We start from the raw sequence: 27,979 nt of genomic DNA on the forward strand, positions 1-27,979 counted from the left end.
ACAAAAGGGTAGGACTGGGGCCTCCCTGTGGTCCAGTGGGTCCACATCAGCTCCCGCAGCACCATCCCCGGCGGTAAGCATTACACGCACACACACACACACACACGGGATTTCTGCTCTTTTGGCTCTGTATAGCACGTGTTCAGAAGTAGTAGCAGCAGCAGCATGGAGGACATCATACAGCAGTACTGAGCAGTGGGCCTTTGAATCCAGCTCTGGGTGAAATAAAGCAGTTACTAGAATGCTCAGCAGCACCTCTCTGTGTCTGTCTGTGTCTCTCTCACTCTGCTCTTCATAGACATAGGAAGGCGGCTGTAATCTGATCCCTCATTGAGACAGCAATCCATCTGGTCTTGAGCAGGATGCATTTTAGCAGCTCTTGACAGTCAATGAAGAGTTAAGTAGGCCGAGAAAGGAGAAGAAGTGTCTCATAAGTGGAGAAAGAAACATATTCCTGTTATAACAGAAATATGAGAAATTTTGTAACTTATTTTAGCTATTGATTTATTGATTTTGAGATTTTCACAAATTTCTACTGCTCGGCAGCGATCCAAAACTAGAAATCACCCATTTCCTACTCTTCATCACATGTTGCTTATATCGTGGCGACTTGCAGATGAATCGTTTCTTGTACACAGGAAGATGTGGGCAGATAACATCATATATCCAGATTGTGGCTCGATACGAGGCAGGACCCGTATATTTCCTGCACCGCCCTTATGTATAGTTCTGGTACACCACCATAGACATCCTGTCACCTCTTATCCGCCAGGGACACATAAGAAGGAGTGTATCACCGGGTCTCAAGGTTTTATGTTAGAAACCGTTTTCTCACACTGATACAATAGGCAAACAGTTCCTGCTAATCTGACTTGTGCTGTGTGCACTGGAGGAAGGGTTAGCGGTGATTTCATGGTCATATTCAATATATCGTATGACCACCACGTGCAGAAATCCCTGACACTTCCAGCCTCGGCTGCTATTACTGAGGTTATTAATATGGTAACATCTGAGGAAGGTTTTGCCACTGAATGCACTTGAGAAAGTCATCAAGATCCACTGCTGGCAGCTCCTATGTAATCACTGACCAAAGACGTCCCAGATGTGCTCAATGGGAGACAAGTCCAGAGATGCTGTAGCCTTGAGAGACAAGTCCAGAGATGCTGTAGCCATGGGAGACAAGTCCAGAGATGCTGTAGCCATGGGAGACAAGTCCAGAGATGCTGCAGCCATGGGAGACAAGTCCAGAGATGCTGCAGCCATGGGAGACAAGTCCAGAGATGCTGCAGCCATGGGAGACAAGTCCAGAGATGCTGCAGCCATGGGAGACAAGTCCAGAGATGCTGCAGCCATGGGAGACAAGTCCAGAGATGCTGCAGCCATGGGAGACAAGTCCAGAGATGCTGCAGCCATGGGAGACAAGTCCAGAGATGCTGCAGCCATGAGAGACAAGTTCAGAGAAGCTGCAGCCATGGGAGACAAGTCCAGAGACTCTGCAACTATAGGAGACAAGTTCAGAGAAGCTGCAACCATGGGAGACAAGTCCAGAGACTCTGCAGCTATAGGAGACAAGTCCAGAGAAGCTGCAGCTATGGGAGACAACTCCAGAGAAGCTGCAGCCATGGGAGACAAGTTCAGAGATGCTGCAGCTATGGGAGACAAGTTCAGAGACTCTGCAGCTATAGGAGACAAGTTCAGAGAAGCTGCAACCATGGGAGACAAGTCCAGAGACTCTGCAGCTATAGGAGACAAGTCCAGAGAAGCTGCAGCTATGGGAGACAACTCCAGAGAAGCTGCAGCCATGGGAGACAAGTTCAGAGATGCTGCAGCTATGGGAGACAAGTTCAGAGACTCTGCAGCTATAGGAGACAAGTCCAGAGAAGCTGCAGCCATGGGAGACAAGTCTGGTAACACATTTCTGGAATACAGGCTGCTCATAGTAGTACAAGTAACATGTGCCCTGGAGTTGTTGTTATGCACCTGTAACAGATCCATGCTTTGCTTCCCTTGACCTGGTCCGCTAAACTATGTTGTGCTCCATGTTAGGCTGCTGGTGTTCTCATGTCATTATCTGCCCGGGCCTAAATAAGGCTCATGAAGACACACACCTGTGCCTTGGTGTTGTGTTCCTAAGACTCTGTGCACCTTAATTTGCTCAATACCTAAGTGCGGTCTCCAGGAAATCTCCTGCCTGCAGTTTCCAGTATATCAGCTACCTGTCTGGTGGTCTCCAGGACATCTCCTGCCTGCAGTTTCCAGTATCTCAACTACCTGTCTGGTGGTCTCCAGGACATCTCCTGCCTGCAATTTCCAATATATCAGCTACTTGTCTGGTGGTCTGCTGGAGGTCTCCTGCTTGCCTGCAGTTTCCAGGATCTCAGCTACCTGTCTGTGGTCTCCAGAATGTCTCTTGCCTGCCTGTGGCTTCCACTATCTCAGCTACCTGTGAGGTGGTTACCAGGATGTCGCCTGGAGTTTCCAGTATCTCAGCCACCTGTTACCAATCTACAGGACATCACCTGGCTGTCTGTGGCTTCCAGTATCTCAAAACCGTCTGGTGGACATTGTCTGCCTGCAGTTTCAAATATCTCAGCTACCTGTCTGGTGATCTCCAGAATGTCTCCTGTCTTCAGCTTCTAGTATCTCAGCTACTTGTCTGTGGTCCAAGGACATATTTTGCCTGCTACGACTTCCATATCTCAGCTACCGGTCTGCATTCTCCAAGATGTTTCCTGCCTGCCTATGGCTTCCAGTATCTCAGCTACCTGTCTGAGGTCTCCAGGATGTCTGCTGCCTGTGGCTTCCAGTACCTCAGCTCCTTGCCTGCCTGTGGCTTCCAGTACCTCAGCTCCTTGCCTGCCTGTGGCTTCCAGTACCTCAGCTCCTTGCCTGCCTGTGGCTTCCAGTACCTCAGCTCCTTGCCTGTCTGTGGCTTCCAGTACCTCAGCTCCTTGCCTGTCTGTGGCTTCCAGTACCTCAGCTCCTTGCCTGTCTGTGGCTTCCAGTACCTCAGCTCCTTGCCTGTCTGTGGCTTCCAGTACCTCAGCTCCTTTTTTGCACCAAATCAAAATATTGACATCATAAAAAAATCACAGACAAAAAAAACAAACAGAAAACTAAACCACAAAAGACAACTGGGAAAAAAGATACAAATTGTTCCATGAAATCAAAATGTCACAATTTGAAGAGGTATTCGCACCAATAAAAAAAAAGTTAGTATTGGAGCTGTAGACACCAAATGGTATTTTGTTGTATTATATTTATGTATACAGTATTATTAGTATTATTTATATATTTATATTATTTATAAGTATTACTTATACTGTATATATAATTATTAGTATATAACAGTGTCACGGAAATTTGGATATGCCGATGACTGGGCACTTGCTATGGTAAGCAAAACAATGGAGGAAGCAGAGGACGTTCTTACAAAAGATCTTAGTGTAATGGGAAAGTACTTCCGACAATGGAGATTGTTAATCACAATTTCAATCCTAAGTACTTAGGTGTAACCCTTGATAGAAGTCTAACTTTTAAATCCCATCTGGATAAATTGGCACAGAAACTGAAAGCACGTAATAATATTATTCAGAAACTTTGTGGATCCTCATGGGGCTCGGCAACATCTGTTTTGAGAACATCTACTCTTGCCCTGGTGTACTCTGCTGCAGAATACTGTGCTCCAGCATGGTTAAATAGCTGTCATGTAAACTTAATTGACACTCAGCTGAACAACTCTTTGCGTATAATATCTGGTGCTATTAGACCTACACCTGTTCACTGGTTACCTGTGCTGGGTCATATCGCACCCGCAAATCTAAGAAGACAAAAGCTCCTACTTAAAGAGTACACTAAAGTAGTGAATAATGAAAAACTTCCAATACACCAAAATATCAGAGATGTTACAATACAACGATTGAAATCAAGACATCCACCCATCCGAATTGCAATCACCTTGCATGAACAAAACTTCAATTTAGAGGAGAAATGGTGAGAACTTTGGGTCAATGTAGTAGAAGGTGATCCCCAAATGTTCCCTAATTTACAAAACCCTCCACCAGGCTTCAATCTACCAAGGAAAACATGGGTTACTCTAAATCGTATCAGAACAAACTTTGGCGTCTGTGCAGATTTTATGTATAAGTGGGGAAAATATGACTCTCCGACCTGTGACTGTGGAGCAGATCGTCAAACTATCCAGCACATTGTTGAGGAGCCCCCTGAGATCCTACCATGGTGACAAGAAGGATTTCTATATTGTAAATGATAACGCTATTGCATATATAGAAAATCTTGATATTCAAATTTGATTTTTATCCTTTTGATATTTTTCAATCACTGTCTATTGTCTGGTGTTTATTTTTATATGATGGTAAGATATACGTTCATACGATTAAATTAAATTATTAGTATTGTATTTATATTATATTTAGTATTATATTAGCATTATTGTTTTGTTTTGTTTTTTTTTTAAATAAATGCGATTTTATTTTCGTTGCATTGGAGAAATAACTCTTGTAATTGAACAAGTCAGGGGTGGGGAACATGTTTATAGCCGGGGGCCATTTGGACTTTTCTATCAACCTTTGGGGGCCGCACAAAATTAGGAACTTGAAAACTATCTGGCTTTATTTGGTCAAACAATTAATTAACTCCCCCGTAATACGTTGTCTGGGCTGCTTCTCTTTGGTGCGGCTGTGATGTTTGGTGATATTTATCATTTTGTTTCTCACAACTGCTTTTCCAGTTTTGTCTCGGTTTGGAGAGGCTAGTGACATATACATCACAGGAGAGGCTGGGGCATATACATCACAGGAGAGCTTGGGGGCATATACATCACAGGAGAGGCTGGGGGCATACACATCACAGGAGAGGCTGGGATGTATACATCACAGGAGAGGCTGGGGCATATACATCACAGGAGAGGCTGGGGGCATACACATCACAGGAGAGGCTGGGGGCATACACATCACAGGAGAGGCTGGGGGCATACACATCACAGGAGAGGCTGGGGTGTATACATCACAGGAGAGGCTGGGGGCATACACATCACAGGAGAGGATGGGGGCATACACATCACAGGAGAGGCTGGGGTGTATACATCACAGGAGAGGCTGGGGGCATACACATCACAGGAGAGGATGGGGGCATACACATCACAGGAGAGGCTGGGGTGTATACATCACAGGAGAGGCTGGGGCGTATACATCACAGGAGAGGCTGGAGCATATACATCACAGGAGATACTGGGGCGTATACATCACAGAAGAGGCTGGGGGCATATATATCACATGAAAGGCTGGGAACATATACAGAAGAGGCTGGGGCAAATACATCACAGGAGATACTGGGGCATATACAGTACAGACCAAAAGTTTGGACACACCTTCTCATTCAAAGAGTTTTCTTTATTTTCATGACTCTGAAAATTGTAAATTCACATTGAAAGCATCAAAACTATGAATTAACACATGTGGAATGAAATACTTAACAAAAACGTGTGAAACAACTGAAAATAAGTCTTATATTCTAGGTTCTTCAAAGTAGCCGCCTTTTGCTTTGATTACTGCTTTGCACACTCTTGGCATTCTCTTGATCAGCTTCAAAAGGTAGTCACCGGAAATGGTTTTCCAACAGTCTTGAAGGAGTTCCCAGAGATGCTTAGCACTTGTTGGCCCTTTTGCCTTCACTCTGCGGTCCAGCTCACCCCAAACAATCTCGATTGGGTTCAGGTCTGGTGACTGTGGAGGCCAGGTCATCTGGCGCAGCACCCCATCACTCGCCTTCTTAGTCAAATAGCCCTTACACCGCCTGGAGGTGTGTTTGGGGTCATTGTCCTGTTGAAAAATAAATTATGGTCCAACTAAACGCAAACAGGATGGAATAGCATGCCGTTGCAAGATGCTGTGGTAGGCATGCTGGTTCAGTATGCCTTTAATTTTGAATAAATCCCCAACAGTGTCACCAGCAAAGCCCCCCCACATTATCACACCTCCTCCGCCATGCTTGACTGTGGGAACCAGGCATGTAGAGTCCATCCGTTCACCTTCTCTGCATCCCACAAAGACACGGTGGTTGGATCCAAAGATCTCAAATTTGGACTCATCAGACCAAAGCACAGATTTCCACTGGTCTAATGTCCATTCCTTGTGTTCTTTAGCCAAAACAAGTGTCTTCTGCTTGTTGCCTGTCCTTAGCAGTGGTTTCCTAGCAGCTATTTTACCATGAAGGCCTGCTGCAGAAAGTCTCCTCTTAACAGTTGTTCTAGAGATGTGTCTGCTGCTAGAACTTTGTGTGGCATTGACCTGGTCTCTAATCTGAGCTGCTGTTAACCTGCGATTTCTGAGGCTGGTGACTCGGAAAAACTTATCCTCCGCAGCAGAGGTGACTCTTGGTCTTCCGTTCCTGGGGCGGTCTTCATGTGAGCCAGTTTCTTACAGTACATTACAGGACAGGCTGGAGCACAGACATCACTGCTGTGGCACGGACAGCACTAGGTGACGGCAAGGACAACATTAGGTGGAAGCACTAGGGGGGCAAAGACAGGACTTGGGTAGCATAGACATCATGGGGGGGCACAGACAGCAGTGTGGGTTACAGAGCACTGTAGGGTATACACAGTACTAGAGGTACACACCATACTAGGAGGTACACAGCACTGGGTTGTGGACTCACAGTACTGGGGGGAGGAGTCACAGCACCGGTCCGGGAGGCATGTACAGCAGGGAGGGCAGTAAAACTGCTGCACCTCTTCTGTGGAACGGGAGAGCAGCACATTTTGCACTGCTTACTCTGCCCACAAGGTAAGCGCTGAGCACGCTAGCAGAGGCCAGCGAGTGGACCTTATAGTATGTGCACGCACCCTCGTCCTCGCATCATGTAGTGGGATTTAAAGGGCCAGCAGATAGCAAAAGCACGTCCGAGCACCGTGGTTCACGGGAATGTGCCCCGGGGCTGCAGAAAACGTCATCGCGGGCTGCCAATGGGCTGAAGGTTCCCCACCCCTTGCATAAGTGATCCTACCCTTTCGGTTATGTTCCCACGTTGCAGATTTGGGTGTAGATTTTCCGCATCAAAATCTGCATCTCTTGGCAGAAAATATGTTGCAGGAAAAAAAAATTATTTTTTTGCAGGTTTTTTATGCATTCTCTTAGGGAAAACACAAGTTAAAATCTGCAACGAAAAAATCTGCAACGTGTGCACACCACTTCAGGATTCTCATAGACTTTGCTGGAATGCGTTTTCCTTTGCAGATTGATTAAAATCTGCAAGAAAGAAACTCAGCGTGTGCACACAGCCTTAAGGTTTGATTTGGATCAGATTTTGGAGCTTTGGAAATTATATATTATATTGTGATGTAACAATGATCATAATGTCTGATACGTGTTGTTTTTTGTAATGGGTACAGAATGATGTATTATGACTAATAAGATGGAGACTTCGGGGCTTCCCCTTAGTAAGGTATCAGTAAAGTGTATCAGCTCGATGGTAAACCATTTCCTCAGTGGTTGGATCTTCATTGACACCGACATTCTCCATTCAGAGCTGCAGCCATCGTGACCAGCGTATAATATCCGATCCTTGTGTATTCTGCTTGCTAGTGAGTCATGGGGCACAAGCCGGGGGCGATGCCCACCATTACTTCCCTTAGGTCACGGATTTTACCTGTGGGTTCTGATTTCAGTATTACATGCGAGAGGAAAAGTATCTACATAAAGACACTGGTATAAAAATGGGTGCAATACAGAGACAGCAAAGAGCCTAAAGGGAGGTAGTATAGGAGGGATATTTTTGTCTAAGCAATTTATTGGTTAGATCAATTACCAGAAGGGGGACTTGTGTTCTACGCGCCCCTCCGAATCCCTCCTGGCACCAGGACTGTGGCCAGGAGGAGTTGAATGGAGCAGCAGGTCGCACAGGCATCCTGCTGCACTTGGCTGTCTCCATCAAGAGGTATCCTCCACTATAGTCATTGTCTATAGGACTGCCTTATAACATTCAACGCTATTTCCATTGGGCCCATTGACAGTGAATGGAGCACCTTCGTTCCATTCAAGAACAAAGCTCTCCTATTCTAAGGTCTCCACAGACACATTTGGGGGGATCTCGTTAAAATCAGAAAATTATCCCCTATCCTGTGCTTAGAGGATAACTTATGATTTGGGGAAATTCCTTTAAGGCCTCTTTCACACGTTAGAGAAAAATCACGCACGTTTTTCACGGACGTGTCTCAGGTGCGTTTTGCTCTCTGTGAGCCGTGTTTATGGCCTACGTGTGTTCTCCGTGTGTTCTCCGTGATAACACACGGAGAACGGAAACTTTCTACTCACCTGTCCCTGGCGTCGCTGTCTGTGGTGCTGATTTTCGGTCCCCAGCACTGCCGACTCCCCGCTGCTGCTGCTTCCGGCCGCAGTAAAGTGAATATTCAATGAGCATAATGAGCGGGGGTCGGCAGCAAGTGACAGCAGCGGCAGAGACAGCAGCGCTGGAGAAGGTGAGTATAGTTTTGTTTTTTTTTCTCGCAGACACGTGTTTTCTCCGGTGCGTGTCACACGGAACACATTCGTGTGGTCCGTTTATGTTACGTGTGACCCGTTTGCGTTCCGTGTGACACCCGTGATGCCGGAGAAAACGTGGATTTGTCTACGTGTGGAGCACACGGACACACGTATGCTCCACACGTACACACGGTCCATGGCAGAATACGCACGTGAACGCAGACCCATTGATTTTAATGGGTCTACGTGTGCCCGTGTCTCCGGTACGTGAGAAAACTGACCATACACGTACCGGAGGCACGGACGTGTGAAAGAGGCCTAAGGCTGAGATTAATGGAAGCACTGCCACTTTAGAAAGACAGGAGGAGAGGCTGTGCCTTTTAAAAATAAGTTTCTATAGAGTTTATCCTCCTTTTCTTCATCTCGGCCGGTTGTCAGTGAATAGAGACATTCTTGTTTCCATTCTGATGCTAAAAACTCACCGGCATCTAAATACTTCTCACAGCTGAGAGTTTGCTACAGTTGCATCCAGTGTAGGAAAACCTCTGTGGGCTTCACAGCAATAATCACTGACCTTAGGGTCTTCTATCTCTGGAGAGAAACAATGGTTTTATTTCATTATTTCTCCTAATTTGGAATTTGTAACACGAAGTGTATGAGGTTACAAAATGTCTTGAGACGATGCGAGAGGAGGAGACAACGTATCAGAAAGTTACAGAACTTATATATAGAATCGTTTGTTATGTAAACAGTCTTCAGTAGATACAGTAAGTCCATGTGTCCGGCCTCATAATGGGGAAATAGGGATCAGGCATGTTGGATTTTAACATGTTCATTCCTTTGTTCTGCTGGGAGATAAGCGGCTGCCAGAAGAATTTGGGGACAACTTTTTCTCTTTCCCCTACTGAATAAACAAGCACGTTGGGGAGGTCGGGATGAGATAAATGTGCTGGGTTTATGCTGTGTATTATATACTAATGGCAGGTTGTGACAGGAGACATACCATCTGTGCAGCCTGTGCAGCAGCGGGGGACGGGACAACGCAGGGGCGGACATACCATTTTTGCAGCAATGGGGGGGAGTGCACGCAGGGGAGGACATACCATCTGTGCAGCCTGTGCAGCAACAGGGGAGGGGGCCACCCAGGGGAGGACATACCATCTCTACAGCCTGTGCAGCAGCGGGAGAGGGGGCAACGCAGGGGCGGACATACCATCTGTGCAGCCTGTGCAGCAGCGGGAGAGGGGGCTACCCAGGGGCGGACATATCACATGTGCAACCTGTGCAGGAGAGGGGGCGCCACCCAGGGGCGGACATACCATCTCTACAGCCTGTGCAGCAGCGGGAGAGGGGGCAACACAGGGGCGGACATACCATCTGTGCAGCCTGTGCAGCAGCGGGAGAGGGGGCCACCCAGGGGCGGACATATCACATGTGCAACCTGTGCAGCAGCGGGAGAGGGGGCCACCCAGGGGCGGACATACCATCTCTACAGCCTGTGCAGCAGCGGGAGAGGCAGCAACGCAGGGGCGGACATACCATCTGTGCAGCCTGTGCAGCAGCGGGAGAGGGGGCCACCCAAGGGCGGACATATCACATGTGCAACCTGTGCAGCAGCGGGAGAGAGGGCCACCCAGGGGCGGACATATCACATGTGCAACCTGTGCAGCAGTGGGAGAGGGGGCCACCCAGGGGCGGACATATCACATGTGCAACCTGTGCAGCAGCGGGCAAGAAGAGCCATCAAGAGGAGGACATATCACATGTGCAACCTGTGCAGCAGCGGGCAAGAAGAGCCATCAAGAGGAGGACATATCATTGGTGCAACCTGTGCAGCAGCGGGTGAGGGGTCCACGCAGGGGGGGACATACCAGCTGTGCAGCATCAGCTGGTGGGGGGGCAACGCATGATAGGACATACCATCTGTGCAGCATCAGCTGGTGGGGGGGCAACGCATGATAGGACATACCATCTGTGCAGCCTGTGCAGCAACGGGGGAGGGGGCCAACCAGGGGCAGACATACCATAGGTGCAACCTGTGCAGCAGATGGTGAGGGGCCCACTCAGGGGCGGACATACCATAGGTGCCACCTTTTGAAGCAGCTACCTGTACAGCAGCAGAAGAGGGGACCACCCAGGGGCGGACATGTAATTGGTGTAACCTGTGCAGTAGTCGGCGAGGGGGCCACCACTAACGAAAGGGGTCATCCATAGAGACAGGATGTGTCATAAATATAACGCAGATGCCGCTCCCACCAGTGAGGAAAGATGAAAAAAAAATCTGCAGGGTGCGCACTAACCTTACTGAGATTTTAAGATGACACTTTTAGGAGTACAGCGGAAACGTTTCAGAGAGGAAAGGGCAACAAAACGTTTTACAGCCATTCTGATGTGGAATTTCAAAGTGAGTAAAGTAGCCCCATCAGGTCTAAGATCTATTTCAGAATATGTGCAGTGTGAAATCTGGTGACAGTGTCACTTTAAAAACAAAAAACCAAACAAAAAAATGCGATTATTTTTCAGAAAGACCAATATACAGCTGTCTACCCATGGGGTCCCATGTTCGTATCCCATTATTGATCAATGAATGGCTCCAATCAAGAAGGTGCCACTTCCTACTTGGTCATTAATTGACAGCATAGTGTGATGATTCTTTATTACACATGGGAATTGCAGAATAAACCGCCATTGTTTACGCAGCCCCTGAGCATCAGTATCAGATCAGCCCCTGAGCATCAGGATCAGGTCAGCCCCTGAGCATCAGTATCAGATCAGCCCCTGAGCATCAGGATCAGATCAGCCCCTGAGCATCAGGATCAGATCAGCCCCTGAGCATCAGTATCAGATCAGCCCCTGAGCATCAGTATCAGATCAGCCCCTGAGCATCAGTATCAGATCAGCCCCTGAGCATCAGGATCAGATCAGCCCATGAGCACATCAGTATCAGATCAGCCCCTGAGCACATCAGTATCAGATCAGCCCCTGAGCATCAGGATCAGATCAGCCCCTGAGCATCAGGATCAGATCAGCTCCTGAGCATCAGTATCAGATCAGCCCCTGAGCATCAGGATCAGATCAGCCCCTGAGCATCAGGATCAGATCAGCCCCTGAGCATCAGTATCAGATCAGTCCCTGAGCATCAGTATCAGATCAGCCCCTGAGCATCAGGATCAGATCAGCCCCTGAGCATCAGGATCAGATCAGCTCCTGAGCATCAGGATGAGATCAGCTCCTGAGCATCAGGATCAGATCAGCCCCTGAGCATCAGGATCAGATCAGCTCTTGAGCATCAGTATCAGATCAGCCCCTGAGCATCAGGATCAGATCAGCCCCTGAGCATCAGGATCAGATCAGCCCCTGAGCATCAGGATCAGATCAGCTCCTGAGCATCAGTATCAGATCAGTCCCTGAGCATCAGTATCAGATCAGCCCCTGAGCATCAGGATCAGATCAGCCCCTGAGCATCAGGATCAGATCAGCTCCTGAGCATCAGGATGAGATCAGCTCCTGAGCATCAGATCAGCCCCTGAGCATCAGTATCAGATCAGCCCCTGAGCATCAGGATCAGATCAGCCCCTGAGCATCAGGATCAGATCAGCTCCTGAGCATCAGTATCAGATCAGCCCCTGAGCATCAGGATCAGATCAGCTCCTGAGCATCAGTATCAGATCAGCCCCTGAGCATCAGGATCAGATCAGCTCCTGAGCATCAGTATCAGATCAGCCCCTGAGCATCAGGATCAGATCAGCCCCTGAGCATCAGTATCGGATCAGCCCCTGAGCATCAGTATCTCAGATCAGCCCCTGAGCATCAGTATCAGATACTGGAGATTCTCAGGGACTCTTTGATGTGAAAATCAGAATAAACCCTGAGGATTTTGCATTCGGATAAGATACTTTCCAATCAGACCTGCAAAAAAGCCAGGCCCATCCATTGCTACATCACTTAAGAAGTAAAAAATGCTGCTATTTGTAGTCCCTCAAAATCACCCCACCCCCACCAGTCCCAGATACATATTGACTGAATTTACAAACAGTGGATTGCAAGCATCAGGGACAAAGCAAGTATTTTGCCCCTCCTAAACCGTGCACCATTAGTACTCCGAGCCCCTTCCATCAGTCCAGTATTTAACCCCTTATTCCCCCAAATACTTGGATTGTAACCTGCAGAAAATACTCTGATTATAGCTGGCACTTTAATTTATTTCTGCATTTTGCTGAAAATTATTAAAAATAAAATAAAAAAAATTAGTTTGTTAGTTTTTTGTAAGAAATTTTATTAAAGGGAATTTGTCATCAGGTTTTTGCCACCTAATCTGAGAGCAGCATAATGTAGGGGCAGAAATCCTGATTCCAGCGATGTGTGATTTACTGGGCTGCTTAGTGTAGTGGTGATAAAATCACTGTTTAATCAGCAGGTGTGAGGCAAATCCCGGGATATGAAGATGAATTATGACTCCAGTCATAATCCCTCATCACTCCCTGGCAGTGCCCCCTCCCTTCTTGTTCTCAGTGTTCCACTTACACCTCCATGGCCATGTCCTGTGATATGGAAATTAGGTGGTGTGGGAACAATGGACACAGGATGACTCCCTGCCGTCACCCTGTAGTAGGAGCTGCTAGCTAGTTAGCAAGGCTATGGAAATAGCCAGACAGAACGACTCCAGTAAAAAATGGTTCATATCTCGCAAGCCATATTTCCGATAAATATGGCAACCATAAAAATGGTGTCTCTGCATGCGGACGATGCCGGCACACCCTTTTTATGGGAGCAGGACATTGGGAAATGCCCCAGGCGTGATATCAGCCAATGGGGAACTGGCAGACAGGTCATGAGTCCCCTCGTTCTGTAGCTAAATTCATAACTGTCACAATGAGAGCGTTGGCGTCCGCCTACGACGCTCCCAGGCAAAGTTATGGCCCATATTCCATGTTGGGATATTGTCCATAACTCAAGCCAGGGGTGGAGCAGTGCTCCCTGTGAGGTCACGAAGGTAGGAGGGGACCTGGATTTGGCCAGGTTGATAACCCTACTTCGGCCATTTTCCAGCGTTCTTTCGCTGGGGGTCACGTGCAGGAAACATCTGCGGGAGTTCCTAGAAACCTGGTCTACAGCGCCCCCCTGTGGCCAGACGCACAAGGTAACTGATTGAATTGCATACCTGTTGTAAACCATGCTTTATCTGTAACTGTACTCTGACATATGTATATTCTGTAGATTCCCTATTGTATATATTGTAGTTTCTAGTGTGCTTTAGGCTGATTAAATTATATAATTAATCTTGGGCTGTTCTGTTATCTCGATCTTGAATCCCACGTCTGTGTGTTCGGCTAATAGTTACCGTGAAGCGGTTGGTGGCAGCGAATTGTGCCAAGGATTATTGTGGGGAGGCCAGTGAGATTCGGGGAGATTTTATATATTCCGCCCGCGGAGGTCGGGGGAATATATACCTTACTCTCACCGGGGACCCTTCAATAATCGGCATAAGTAGTATAGCGGCCTCCTTGCTTATCGTCGGGCAATTCCATAATTGGCCTGACTATAAGAGGGGCGCTAGAGAGCGCATCACGTGCTCTGTCTGTCGGTCGGGAGGTATAAAGGAGGGGTGACCCCCACTTGTTACCCCCCGATTGTGACGTACTGGTAGCCAGCGCGGGGGATTTCTGAGTGACCCCCCCGGTGGTTTGTGACATATTGGTGGCATAGCGGTGGGATCGAGATAATAGTGTGTGTGAGTGTGAGACCCATACTCCCAGACACTAAAGACTGCCTGCAGCAGCTGTGGCTGCTGGGGTCTTCAGACTAGCTCAACACTAGAGTGTCAGAGTGCAGATACTGTAAGGTGTGTGGAGGCATCAGGTGTCAGTTCTGTGTCAGTGACCAAAAGTCTGCAAGAATGGCTGATGGCACCAGGAGCAGAGCTATGCAACTGGCCAATGCTAAGGCAGGAGCCGAAGAGAGGGAGGACGGTGCTGTGGACAGTAATGAGGAGGTTGCCCACGAGTCCTCCAGGAGCTCGACGCCAGAAAACAGCTCTGCAGAGGACATTGCACAACCTAGCAATTATGGACAAGATGAGGAGCAGCTCACCCAAGGGTCCTCAACGAGCCAGATGCCAGCCCTCCGCTCTGCAATGGACAGTGAAGCACCAGGCTCCGCAGCGGGCCGCAGATCACCACGTGCCATTCCACCGAGCCTGGGAGGCTCGGATAGCCTTCTTCAAATGGCTATGGCCCTTCTCCAGGCTGGAGACCAGAAGGGCTACAAGGAACTCCTGGCAGAGCGCAGGGCAGAGCGGCAGGCAGCGCGTGAAGAGCGCCAGGCAGAGCGTGAGGCTGCGGAGCGACGGCAACAGGCAGACCGTGACCACCAGCTGCAGCTAGCTCAGCTCCGGCCCTCATCAGCCACACGTGACCTTCAAGACACCAAACTTCCAAAGGTCCGTGTTGAGGACTTCCCAGTGCTGGAGAAGGATGGAGACTTGGACTCTTTCTTGACTGCTTTTGAACGGACTTGCTTGCAGCACCATCTGGACAAGGAGCAGTGGGCCAAATACCTGACCCCCCGTTTAAGGGGTAAGGCCCTGGATATCCTTGGGGACTTGCCTGCTGAGGCAGATCAGGGCTACGACACCATCAAGCGGGCCCTGATCCAACAGTACAACCTCACCCCAGAGTCCTACCGCAAGAGGTTCCGGAGCCTACAGAAGGGACCAAAGGACTCCTGGGCTGACCACAGGCGGGCACTTGCCCGAGCTGCCGACCACTGGACCCAAGGCCTGCAGCTTTCCACCGGACCGGAGATCCTGGACTTGTTCATCACGGAGCAACTCTTGTGGAACTGCCCTGACGATCTCCGCCAGTTCATCCGAGACCAGAAGCCAAAGGGGTCCACGGCTACAGCTGCCCTGGCCGATGACTACACCAACAATCGGGCTCCTGAAGCCAGGAGAGCAGCCACCAGCAGCACCTGGAGAGGGGGTAAGATGAATTCTGCGACTGCCCCACCTGCCCCTAGACTGCAGGGGGTGTCCCCCTCAACTCCCCTCTCCAGGCCCGTGGCAGAACCAAGACGGTGCCACCAGTGCAACCTACCTGGACACTTCAAGGCCATGTGCCCTCAGCGTCCCAAGGCCCCGGCTCCGTCCCCGTCCCAAGGGCCGCCCAAGGTGTATTGTGTGGGTGGGGGTGGTGGTAGGTCCCTGGACAGCTTCCAACCTGTCACCGTCGGCCGGTCTGTGACCATAGGACTGCGAGACAGCGCCTCGGAGGTGACTCTGGTGCGGCCTGAGATGGTGTCCCCCCAAGACTTGATCCCTGGAAAAACCCTCGCTGTCTCCGGGATTGGAGGCACTGACCCGGCGCTGCCTGTTGCTGACATTTATGTGGACTGGGGCGCAGGGCGAGGGGTGAGGGAGGTGGGGGTAACTGATCGGATCCCTGCAAACGTGCTACTTGGGACAGATTTGGGGCAGATAACCTCCCAGTTTGGGCCCCAACCAAGGGCTGAACCTTCAGCCAGTACTGACATGCCTCCGGACAATGTTAATGTGTTATCTATGAATGATGTAAGGGAGGAGGGAGTGAACTCTGATATTTCTGCTTGCACAGACACCATAGACACACACACAGCTGCAGCTGTGACAGGGGAGGGGGTCAGAGAAAGGTGTGACAATGCCTCTACAAGTAATCAGCCTGTGAGCTGGGATCTGTTGCCCTCTGCAGGGATAAGCAGAGAGCAGGGTGCTGCAGGGGGAGGACCAGTGTGTGGGGTGGGGGCTACCACAGCAAATGTGGGGTCCCCAGAGATTTCACAGCGGGGTTCTGTTGCTGCAGGAGGGGAACAGGCAGGTGAGATTGGGGCCGGTCCAGGAGCGGAAGTGCTCCCAGGTAAGATCTCGGTGCATGGTTCCCCCACAACCGGGGTGTCAGGAAGCCAGGTAGGTCTGCCTGAACCGGCGACTTGGTCAGGAACGGAGGAGGAGCAGGCACGACCCACGGTCGCAGCGGCTGTGGCCGCTGTCACCCGCAGTGGGAGTGCTGGAAGCCAAGGGGCCTCCCGGAGGTCCGATAGCTCTTCCCCTTCTGACCAAGTGGCAGCCGAGTCAGGTGGAGGCCAGGACACAGGTCCCGGGGTACTGACCGAAGATGTGACAGTCTCGTCGATTCTGGCCACATCTAGTCAGGGGTTTCAGGCAGCGTTAGAAGCTGACGACAGCCTGAAAGCTCTTAAGGAGCAGGCGGCACAGCCTCCCTCGGACTCGGACCCGGAGCGAGTGGTCTGGGACCAAGGACGGCTGTACCGGGCCACGGTCCAGCAGGGTTCACCGGAGGCGTGGCCCAGGGACCGACAGTTGGTGGTACCCTATCCGTTCCGGACGGAGTTGTTGCGGATCGCACATGAGATTCCGATGGCCGGACACCTAGGGATCGCTAAGACCAAGGCCAGGTTAAACCAGCATTTCTACTGGCCAAAAATGGGGGCCGATGTGGCTGCCTACTGCCGTTCGTGTGAAACCTGTCAGAGAGTGGGGAAGGCGGGGCCACGCCCCAAAGCCCCACTAGTATCTCTGCCAATCATCGATGAGCCTTTCAGGAGGGTGGCTGTGGATCTGGTCGGCCCGCTGGCCATCCCCAGCAGCTCCGGGAAACGCTTCATACTGACGGTAGTGGACTATGCCACCCGGTACCCAGAAGCAGTGGCCTTGTCGTCCATTCGGGCTGACAAGGTGGCCACCGCATTGCTGGAGATTTTCTCCCGAGTGGGTTTTCCCCAGGAAATGCTCACTGACCGGGGGACCCAATTCATGTCCCAGCTGATGGAGGCCCTCTGTAAGCAAGTCCAGGTGCGACATCTGGTGGCCAGCCCGTACCATCCACAGACTAATGGCCTGTGCGAGCGGTTCAATGGCACCTTAAAGCAGATGCTTAAGATGTTGGTCGACTCCCATGGGCGTGACTGGGAGCGGTATCTCCCACACCTGTTATTTGCTTACCGGGAGGTTCCACAGGCCTCAACAGGATTCTCACCGTTTGAGCTCCTGTACGGGCGACGTGTGCGGGGCCCCCTGGCTCTGGTGAAAGAGGCTTGGGAAGGGGATTTGGCCACCCCTGGAGTGTCGGTTATCGAGTATGTCATGCGCTTCCGGGACAAAATGCAGGCCTTGACGCAACTGGTACACGACAATATGGCTCAAGCCCAGGCCGATCAGAAGCGTTGGTACGACCAGAACGCTTGTGAGAGGACCTACCAAGTGGGTCAAAAGGTGTGGGTACTGGTCCCCGTACCACAGGACAAGCTTCAGGCAGCCTGGGAAGGCCCATACCTCGTGTACCAGCAGCTCAACCCTGTAACGTACCTGGTCACCCTGGACCCTGCCCGTGGAAGGCGGAAGCCCTTCCATGTGAACATGATGAAGGCACATCATGAGCGGGAGGCATGTGCGCTCCCCGTGTGCAACCTGCCCGAGGAGGGAGAAGCGGAAACCCTCTTGGATATGCTAGCCCAGGTTAGGGCAGGCGGATCCATTGAGGATGTGGAGGTTGGCCACCAGCTCTTGGAAGACCAACGGTCCCAGCTGTGGGCCACCCTCCTCCCCTTCCGGGGGTTGTTTACCAACCAGCCCGGAAGGACTGACTTGGCTGTCCATCACGTGGACACTGGGGATCATCCCCCGATCCGGCGTTCAGCATATCGGGTCTCCCTGGAGGTGCAGCAACACATGCGCCAGGAGATTGACGAGATGCTGAAGCTGGGGGTGATCCAGGCATCCAACAGCGCTTGGGCCTCGCCTGTAGTCCTCGTCCCTAAGAAGGACCGAACCACTCGGTTCTGCGTGGACTACAGGGGGCTCAATGCTGTCACGGTCGCCGATGCGTACCCAATGCCACGCATCGATGACCTGCTCGATCAGTTGGCCGGGGCTCAGTACCTGACCATCATGGATCTGAGCCGGGGATATTGGCAGATCCCCCTGACTCGCGAGGCCAGGGAACGCTCTGCCTTTATTACCCCATTTGGACTATACGAGTCCACGGTGATGCCATTCGGGATGAGGAATGCCCCTGCCACTTTCCAGCGGATGGTCAACACCCTGCTCAAGGGACTTGAAGGGTACGCGGCCGCGTACCTAGATGACATTGCCGTCTTCAGTCCCACCTGGGAGGACCACCTAGAGCATCTAGCACAGGTGCTCAGGCGGATCCACCGGGCAGGTTTGACCATCAAGCCGGGAAAGTGTCAGCTGGCCATGAGCGAGGTCCAGTACCTCGGTCACCGGGTAGGTGGGAGAACACTGAAGCCCGAGCCTGAGAAAGTGGAAGCCATCGCATCCTGGCCCACCCCCAGGACCAAGAAGCAGGTGATGTCCTTCTTGGGGACCGCTGGGTACTATAGGAGGTTTGTTCCATGCTATAGTAGCCTGGCAAAGCCCTTGACGGACCTCACCAAGAAGAAGCTGCCCTCTGCAGTCGATTGGACAATGGACTGCGAGACAGCCTTCCAGGCCCTAAAGGGCGCCCTGTCCAGCCCGCCCGTGCTACAGGCAGCCGACTTCACGCGGCCGTTTGTAGTACAGACCGACGCCAGTGACTTCGGCCTCGGTGCGGTGCTCAGCCAGGTGGACTCTGCGAGCCAAGAGCACCCAGTCTTGTACCTGAGCAGGAAGCTGTTACCAAGGGAAGTTGCCTATTCCACGATGGAGAAGGAGTGCCTGGCCATAGTGTGGGCCCTGCAGCGTCTGCAACCCTATCTATACGGGCGCCACTTCATCGTGGAGACGGACCACAATCCCCTCAGCTGGTTGCACACCGTCTCTGGGACGAATGGGCGATTGTTGCGATGGAGCCTTGCGCTCCAGCAATACAACTTCACCATTCGCCACAAAAGGGGCCGTGACCACGGTAACGCAGACGGGCTGTCCCGACAAGGAGAGGTCGCGGACGGGCGCACGGGGGAACACCGGAGTGTGCTGCCCCCTAGCGCCCTCAAAAGGGGGGAGGTGTGAGGCAAATCCCGGGATATGAAGATGAATTATGACTCCAGTCATAATCCCTCATCACTCCCTGGCAGTGCCCCCTCCCTTCTTGTTCTCAGTGTTCCACTTACACCTCCATGGCCATGTCCTGTGATATGGAAATTAGGTGGTGTGGGAACAATGGACACAGGATGACTCCCTGCCGTCACCCTGTAGTAGGAGCTGCTAGCTAGTTAGCAAGGCTATGGAAATAGCCAGACAGAACGACTCCAGTAAAAAATGGTTCATATCTCGCAAGCCATATTTCCGATAAATATGGCAACCATAAAAATGGTGTCTCTGCATGCGGACGATGCCGGCACACCCTTTTTATGGGAGCAGGACATTGGGAAATGCCCCAGGCGTGATATCAGCCAATGGGGAACTGGCAGACAGGTCATGAGTCCCCTCGTTCTGTAGCTAAATTCATAACTGTCACAATGAGAGCGTTGGCGTCCGCCTACGACGCTCCCAGGCAAAGTTATGGCCCATATTCCATGTTGGGATATTGTCCATAACTCAAGCCAGGGGTGGAGCAGTGCTCCCTGTGAGGTCACGAAGGTAGGAGGGGACCTGGATTTGGCCAGGTTGATAACCCTACTTCGGCCATTTTCCAGCGTTCTTTCGCTGGGGGTCACGTGCAGGAAACATCTGCGGGAGTTCCTAGAAACCTGGTCTACAGCGCCCCCCTGTGGCCAGACGCACAAGGTAACTGATTGAATTGCATACCTGTTGTAAACCATGCTTTATCTGTAACTGTACTCTGACATATGTATATTCTGTAGATTCCCTATTGTATATATTGTAGTTTCTAGTGTGCTTTAGGCTGATTAAATTATATAATTAATCTTGGGCTGTTCTGTTATCTCGATCTTGAATCCCACGTCTGTGTGTTCGGCTAATAGTTACCGTGAAGCGGTTGGTGGCAGCGAATTGTGCCAAGGATTATTGTGGGGAGGCCAGTGAGATTCGGGGAGATTTTATATATTCCGCCCGCGGAGGTCGGGGGAATATATACCTTACTCTCACCGGGGACCCTTCAATAATCGGCATAAGTAGTATAGCGGCCTCCTTGCTTATCGTCGGGCAATTCCATAATTGGCCTGACTATAAGAGGGGCGCTAGAGAGCGCATCACGTGCTCTGTCTGTCGGTCGGGAGGTATAAAGGAGGGGTGACCCCCACTTGTTACCCCCCGATTGTGACGTACTGGTAGCCAACGCGGGGGATTTCTGAGTGACCCCCCGGTGGTTTGTGACAGCAGGAAATTATCATTACAGGACTGCTTGATGTGCTGCAGGCAGTCCAGCATATTTATGAGCTCTGTATAACCACTAGATCCGCAGCAGAAAAAACATTGATTGTATCAAAATGACAGCATACAGCTCAGTAAGTGACACATAGCTGGAATCAGGGTCCTAGTCTCTACATTATGCTGCTCTCAGATGGGGGAGCAAAAACCTGGTGACAGATTCCCTTTTATTACTCTAGCCCTATCCATAACACTAGTTAGGGTTAGAAAAAGTGTAAAAGAAAAAGTAAAACTGGCTCATAGTAAGAAATGAAGTCAGAGAGCAGCAGAGGAGAGGAGTTTATCATAGGCAACAACTAATACAAAAACAAATTTCGCGCCTCCCGTAGACTATGGCGCCCCTGTGGTTTCTCCACCAATATTTACAAATCGTATCATACAATAATTTTTATTTCTATAGTGCCAACATATTCCGCAGCATGTTACAATTGCAATATCAGGCGGGATGACAGATTCTGAGCATCGCATGGACTATGGTCGATATATTGACGATCACCTCCAGCACCATTGCACCTTCTGATTGGTTCACATCAATTACAGGAAAGTTTTTTTCTATTATAGTGCCAACATATTCCACAGTACAGTACAATTGCAATGTCACACAGGATGACAGATCCCGAGCATTGCGTGGAGTATGGGCGATATATTGACGATCACCTCCAGCACCATTGCACCTTCTGATTGGTTCACCTCAATTACAGGGCAGTATATTTCTAGTAGTGTATTTTTTAGTGCCAACATATTCCACAGCATGGTACAATTGCAATATCATGCAGGATGACAGATTCTGGGCATTGCATGGAGTATGGTCGATATATTCACGATCACCTCCAGCACCAATACACTTTCTGATTGGTTCACCTCAAATATAGGACAGTTCATTTTTATAGTGCCAACATATTCCGCAGCACGGTACAATTGCTGCAATGTCATGCAGAATGACGGATCCCGAGCATTGCGTGGAATATGGTCGATATATTGAGGATCACCTCCAGCACCATTGCACCTTCTGATTGGTTCACATCAATCATAGGGCAGTTTATTTCTATAGCATGAACATATTCCGCAGCATGTTACAATACCAATTCACGCAGAATGACATATCCCGAGCATTGTGTGGAGTATGGTCGATATATTGACGATCACCTCCAGCACCATTGCACCTTCTGATTGGTTTACATCAGCTATAGGGCAGTTTTTTAAGATTTTCCTCCATCGTTGACTATACAAGAGTCAGAAATGATGGATAATACAGCAGATGCTAATTATACTGAACGCCCAATCTAATGTGAAGTCATTTGGCGAATTTATAGGCTAATTTGCAGATGTCATTACGTCTATGGCTTTGGGGCTGGGATACGGGATTTGGATCATGTGATCCGGGGGGTGGATATTAGGTAATGTTCTTAATCCTATAAAAAATCTTAATCCTCATAAAAAAAAAAAATAAAAGAAAAAGATTTAATCCAAAAATAAATGAATTGGAAAAAGTTTTTAAAGTTATTCTTTACTATAGGACAGTAATCCTAGGACCGTACAAGGCACATAGGTGTTGCCGCAGTCGTAATGGAACGTAAACCTTCAAGTCAATGCATTTCTATAGGCAGCGACATTGTAATGTGAGTAATAGAGTAGCCCAAGTCTTAAAGAGAAAGAGGTGCACTCACCTGACTGGGGGTTATCATGATTTCAGCTCTAAGGGTTTCCCATTCCTGTCCTGTGTGTCTGTATTCAGGCTATATGGGCTGGAGGTTTGTGCTGTGGGTTTCTTGCATTTTGCACAGCAGCTCCTCAGCTTCCTATCTCCGGCACACACCTTTGAGCTTTGTACTCTGCATAGAAAGTTTTGTGATTTGTCCTCTAGCAGCTGAGAGCAGGGAGTGGCTGCAGCTTCACACTGGGAGGTGGTGACAAGGATCACATTGCAGCACTCAACAAAACTCAGGCATTCAACTTTACAGGGTATTTCCCCTTTAAGAAAAAAAACAAAAGTTTTGTCCTCCCATTCTATTTTCATCTGTCTGGGAAAGCTGTGTGAGAACAACCGGAATTACCATTCAGGGGTCTGGGAAAGCTGGGTGAGAACAACCACAATTACCATTCAGGAGTCTGGGAAAGCTGGATGAGAACAACCACAATTACCATTCAGGGGTCTGGGAAAGCTGGGTGAGAACAACCACAATTACCATTCAGGGGTATGGGAAAGCTGGGTGAGAACAACCACAATTACCATTCAGGGGTATGGAAAAGCTGGGTGACAACAACCACAATTACCATTCAGGGGTATGGAAAAGCTGGGTGACAACAACCACAATTACCATTCAGGGGTATGGGAAAGCTGGGTGAGAACAACCACAATTACCATTCAGGGGTCTGGGAAAGCTGGGTGAGAACAACCACAATTACCATTCAGGGGGTATGGGAAAGCTGGGTGACAACAACCACAATTACCATTCAGGGGTCTGGGAAAGCTGGGTGAGAACAACCACAATTACCATTCAGGGGTCTGGGAAAGCTGGGTGAGAACAACCGCAATTACCATTCAGGGGTCTGGGAAAGCTGGGTGAAAACAACCGCAATTACCATTCAGGGGTCTGGGAAAGCTGGGTGAAAACAACCGCAATTACCATTCAGGGGTCTGGGAAAGCTGGGTGAAAACAACCACAATTACCATTCGGGGGTCTGGGAAAGCTGGGTGAAAACCTATATGTCCTCCATTGTATATAAAAGCTAAGTATTGTGCAAGCTTTTACAGACTTTACAAATATTTGCACAGTGGAAGAGAAGGCATAATTACACAGCTAAACACTCAGGAGTCTGGGAAAGCTGGGTGCAACAGGTCCACTATTATATATCCAGTAGGAGTTAGTGGCTTTCCCAGACTTGTTATTATAGAGCAAGGAGAATGTATTGTTACATAATTAGACATAGTTACCATTCAGGGGTCTGGGAAAGCTGGGTGAGAACAACCACAATTACCATTCAGGGGTCTGGGAAAGCTGGGTGAGAACAACCACAATTACCATTCAGGAGTCTGGGAAAGCTGGGTGAAAACCTATATGTCCTCCATTGTATATAAAAGCTAAGTATTGTGCAAGCTTTTACAGACTTTACAAATATTTGCAAGGTGGAAGAGAAGGCATAATTACACAGCTAGACACTCCGGAGTCTGGGAAAGCTGGGTGACAACAGGTCCACTATTATATATCCAGTGGGAGTTAGTGGCTTTCCCAGACTTGTTATTATAGAGCAATGAGAATGTATTGTTACATAATTAGACATAGTTACCATTCAGGGGTCTGGAAAAGCTGGATGAAAACCTATTTGTACACCATAATATGTAAAAGTTAAGTTTTGTACTAACTTTTCCAGACTTTATATAAATTAGTAGGCTGGAGGAGTAGGTGTAATTACACAGCTAGACACTCAGGAGTCTGGGAAAGCTGGGTGACATCATGTCCACTATTAAATATCTATGAGGAGTTAGTGGCTTTCCCAGACTTGTTCTATAGAGCAAGAATAATGTATTGTTACACTAACTAGATATATTTACAATTCAGGGGTCTGGGAAAGCTGGGTGACTTCATATCCACTATTGCATATCCATTGGGAGTTTTGGGTTTTCCCGGACTTCTTATATAGAGCAAGGAGAATGCGTTGTTACAAAACTAGACATGTTTACCATTCAAGGGTCTGGAAAAGCTGGGTGACAACCAGACACATTTATCACTTAGTAGTCTACGAAAGCTGGGTGACTACTCCCATGGGAGCTGTGATGGTCATTACATAGCCAGACACACTTATCACTCAGAAATTTAGGAAAGCTGGGTGACTACTCCCATGGGAGCCATTACATAGCCAGACACACTTATCACTCAGAAGTCTAGGAAAGCTGGGTGACTACTCCCATGGGAGCCATGATGTTCATTACAGAGCCAGACACACTTATCACTCAGAAGTCTAGGAAAGCTGGGTGACTACTCCCATGGGAGCCATGATGTTCATTACAGAGCCAGACGCACTTATCACTCAGAAGTCTAGGAAAGCTGGGTGACTACTCCCATGGGAACCGTGATGGTCGTTATAGAGCCAGACACACTTATCACTCAGAAGTCTAGGAAAGCTGGGTGACTACTCCCATGGGAACCATGATGGGCGTTACAGAGCCAGACACACTTATCACTCAGAAGTCTAGGAAAGCTGGGTGACTACTCCCATGGGAGCCATGATGTTCATTACAGAGCCAGACACACTTATCACTCAGAAGTCTAGGAAAGCTGGGTGACTACTCCCATGGGAGCCATGATGGTCATTACAGAGCCAGACACACATCACTAAGAAGTCTAGGAAAGCTGGGTGATTATTCCCATGGGAGCCATGATGACTGTTATAGAGCCAGACACACTTATCACTCAGAAGTCTAGGAAAGCTGGGTGACTACTCCCATGGTAGCCGTGATGTTTGTCACCTAATTACTTAGGTAATGACTGCAAAGTAAAATTACATAAAACACAAGGTCAAGTCCCGGAGCTGTATTTATAATTCAGCCTTGTAGTATAAACTGTACACATCCGGCCAGGACTGAACACGCAGCTTTACACGTAAACTAAAGGAGGAGGAGATCTCGAATTCTTCGATGCTGACAAAGGGTTAAACTGGCACTGGGTGGAAGAGGACCTTCAAGATCAGACATGTCCTATGTGATGATGATGCTGAAGGAGGAGGAGGAGGAGGAGGAAACCACCAATGTCCTGGAAGTTTTCTCCCTTTTGTAGATTTTTTCCTCCTCCAGTAATTGTCCACTGATCAGCCATGACATAAACCCCATTGATTATCTGGTGACAGCGGTGGCGGGAATTATTATCAGCACTGATGAGTCAGTCGTGTGTTGTAAGCAGGAAAAATGGCGAAGCGAAAGGATCTGAGCGACTAAGACCAGGGGTGACCACCAGACGGGAAGCTAGGGGACCAGAAATGGGGTCAAGGGGAAGGGGACATATTCTAGTGGGGTCTTATTCCCGGCACCACAAAGAGGAACCACAGGAGACTAAAAATAAGCAAAGACATTGCAGCTGGATGAATTCCTCACTACATAACATTGTGGGTTATAGTTAATGTATAATTGGTGGAGGAAGGTGGAATTTGATGGGCCGGGGTCTTTTTTTAACCTATGTAACTATGTAAAGATTAAGACCGATATTACCACCATACAGTGCCACAGGGTGATAGACACCAGCTCTGCAGAACATATAAGATAACAGTACAGGTATATACAGTATAGTGACTTCACAGCTGACGTTCCTCCTGATGGAGTCATTCACTTTTGCCGTCTTTCCATCTTGCTTAGAACGGCACAACACTTCTTCTAGCCACAACTTGTATGGACAATTTAGTCCACAGACATCTTGTAGACTATGAGCCCTTGCGGGTAGGGTCCTCTCTCCTCCTGTAGACTGTGAGCCCTCGTGGGCAGAGTCCTCTCTCCACCTGTGGACTGTGAACCCTCATGGGCAGGGTCTTCTCTCCTCCTGTAGACTGTGAGCCCTCGTGGGCAGGGTCTTCTCTCCTCCTGTAGACTATGAGCCCTTGCGGGCAGGGTCCTCTCTCCTCTTGTAGACTATGAGCCCTCGTGGGCAGGGTCTTCTCTCCTCCTGTAGACTGTGAGCCCTCATGGGCAGGGTGCTCTCCCCTCCTGTAGACTGTGAGCCCTCGTGGGCAGGGTCTTCTCTCCTCCTGTAGACTGTGAGCCCTCGTGGGCAGGGTCTTCTCTCCTCCTGTAGACTGTGAGCCCTCATGGGCAGGGTGCTCTCTCCTCCTGTAGACTGTGAGCCCTCGTGGGCAGGATCTTCTCTCCTCCTGTAGACTGTGAGCCCTCCCGGGCAGGATCCTCTCTCTTCCTGTAGACTGTGAGCCCTCGTGGGCAGGGTCCTCTCTCCTCCTGTAGACTGTGAGCCCTCGTGGGCAGGGTCCTCTCTCCTCCTGTAGACTGTGAGCCCTCGTGGGCAGGGTCTTCTCTCCTCCTGTAGACTGTGAGCCCTCGTGGGCAGGGTCTTCTCTCCTCCTGTAGACTGTGAGCCCTCGTGCGCAGGGTCTTCTCTCCTCCTGTAGACTGTGAGCCCTCGTGGGCAGGGTCCTCTGTTCTCCTATAGACTGTGAGCCCTCACGGGCAGGATCCTCTGTTCTCCTATAGACTGTGAGCCCTCACGGGCAGGGTGCTCTCCTCCCATAGACTGAGTCCTCGTGGGCAGGGTCATCTCTCTACCTGTCTGTGTCTCTTGTATTGATCATGATTATTGTACATACCCTTTTTCACATGTAAAGTGCCATGGATTAAATGGCGCTATAAAAATAATAAAAATATTATTTTACTTTTAAAATTTCCATCCCCATCTATTCTAAACTATACAAACTCCCCAATCTGCTGATACCCCCAATTCTGAGCCTGTGTTTATCCTGCTCCCAAGAAAATAATAATGTTCCCGGTATACGGCAGGTCTTGTGGGGTGTTCCCGGTATACGGCAGGTCTTGTGGGGTGTTCCCGGTATACGGCAGGTCTTTTGGGGTGTTCCCGGTATATGGCGGGTCTTGTGGGGTGTTCCCGGTATATGGCAGGTCTTGTGGGGTGTTCCCGGTATATGGCGGGTCTTGTGGGGTGTTCCCGGTATATGCGGGTCTTGTGGGGTGTTCCCAGTATACGGCAGGTCTTGTGGGGTGTTCCTGGTATACGCCAGGTCTTGTCGGGTGTTCCCGGTATACGCCAGGTCTTGTGGGGTGTTTCCGGTATACGGCAGATCTTGTGGGATGTTTCTGGTATACGGCAGGTCTTGTGGGGTGTTCCCGGTATACGTTGGGTCTTGTGGGGTGTTCCTGGTATATGGCAGGTGTAAGGGGTGGACGGACCCCTAGGACGAAGAAGCAGTTTCCCCCCTGAACATGCCCCACGCTGGGGTAGCCAGAGATGTTAAAGATGTTGTGATGTTATTTGTGTTTTACAGCAATAACGGGTTTCCCCACTAGGTGTCAGGGTGGAACAGTGGTCCCCATGGGAGCAGTATAGGAGAAAGGAGGAGCAGGACAGCCTAGGGGGAGGGATAGAGGGCTCTGTAGCAGAGTGAGAGTAGTGAGTGAGTCTGTTGGTGCTGAGGGAAGAAG

The 27,979-nt window shown here is 49.6% G+C and overlaps 2 protein-coding genes across 2 annotated transcripts in view; one reads left to right on the plus strand and one right to left on the minus strand.

Moving 5' to 3' along the window:
* LPAR5 (lysophosphatidic acid receptor 5) overlaps positions 1-22,645 on the minus strand; it is a 48,521-nt gene extending 25,876 nt beyond the window's left edge. The window contains 1 exon segment of the mRNA XM_075348336.1: positions 22,494-22,645. Within this exon segment, the coding sequence (XP_075204451.1) occupies positions 22,494-22,511 (18 nt within the window). The 5' untranslated portion in view covers positions 22,512-22,645.
* The window catches only part of TAPBPL (TAP binding protein like), a 112,051-nt gene that overhangs the window by 14,231 nt on the left and 69,841 nt on the right, over positions 1-27,979 (plus strand). The window lies entirely within an intron of this gene.

Source organism: Anomaloglossus baeobatrachus, chromosome 5, assembly GCF_048569485.1.
Source record: "Anomaloglossus baeobatrachus isolate aAnoBae1 chromosome 5, aAnoBae1.hap1, whole genome shotgun sequence".
NCBI classification, from domain to species: Eukaryota; Metazoa; Chordata; class Amphibia; order Anura; family Aromobatidae; genus Anomaloglossus; species Anomaloglossus baeobatrachus.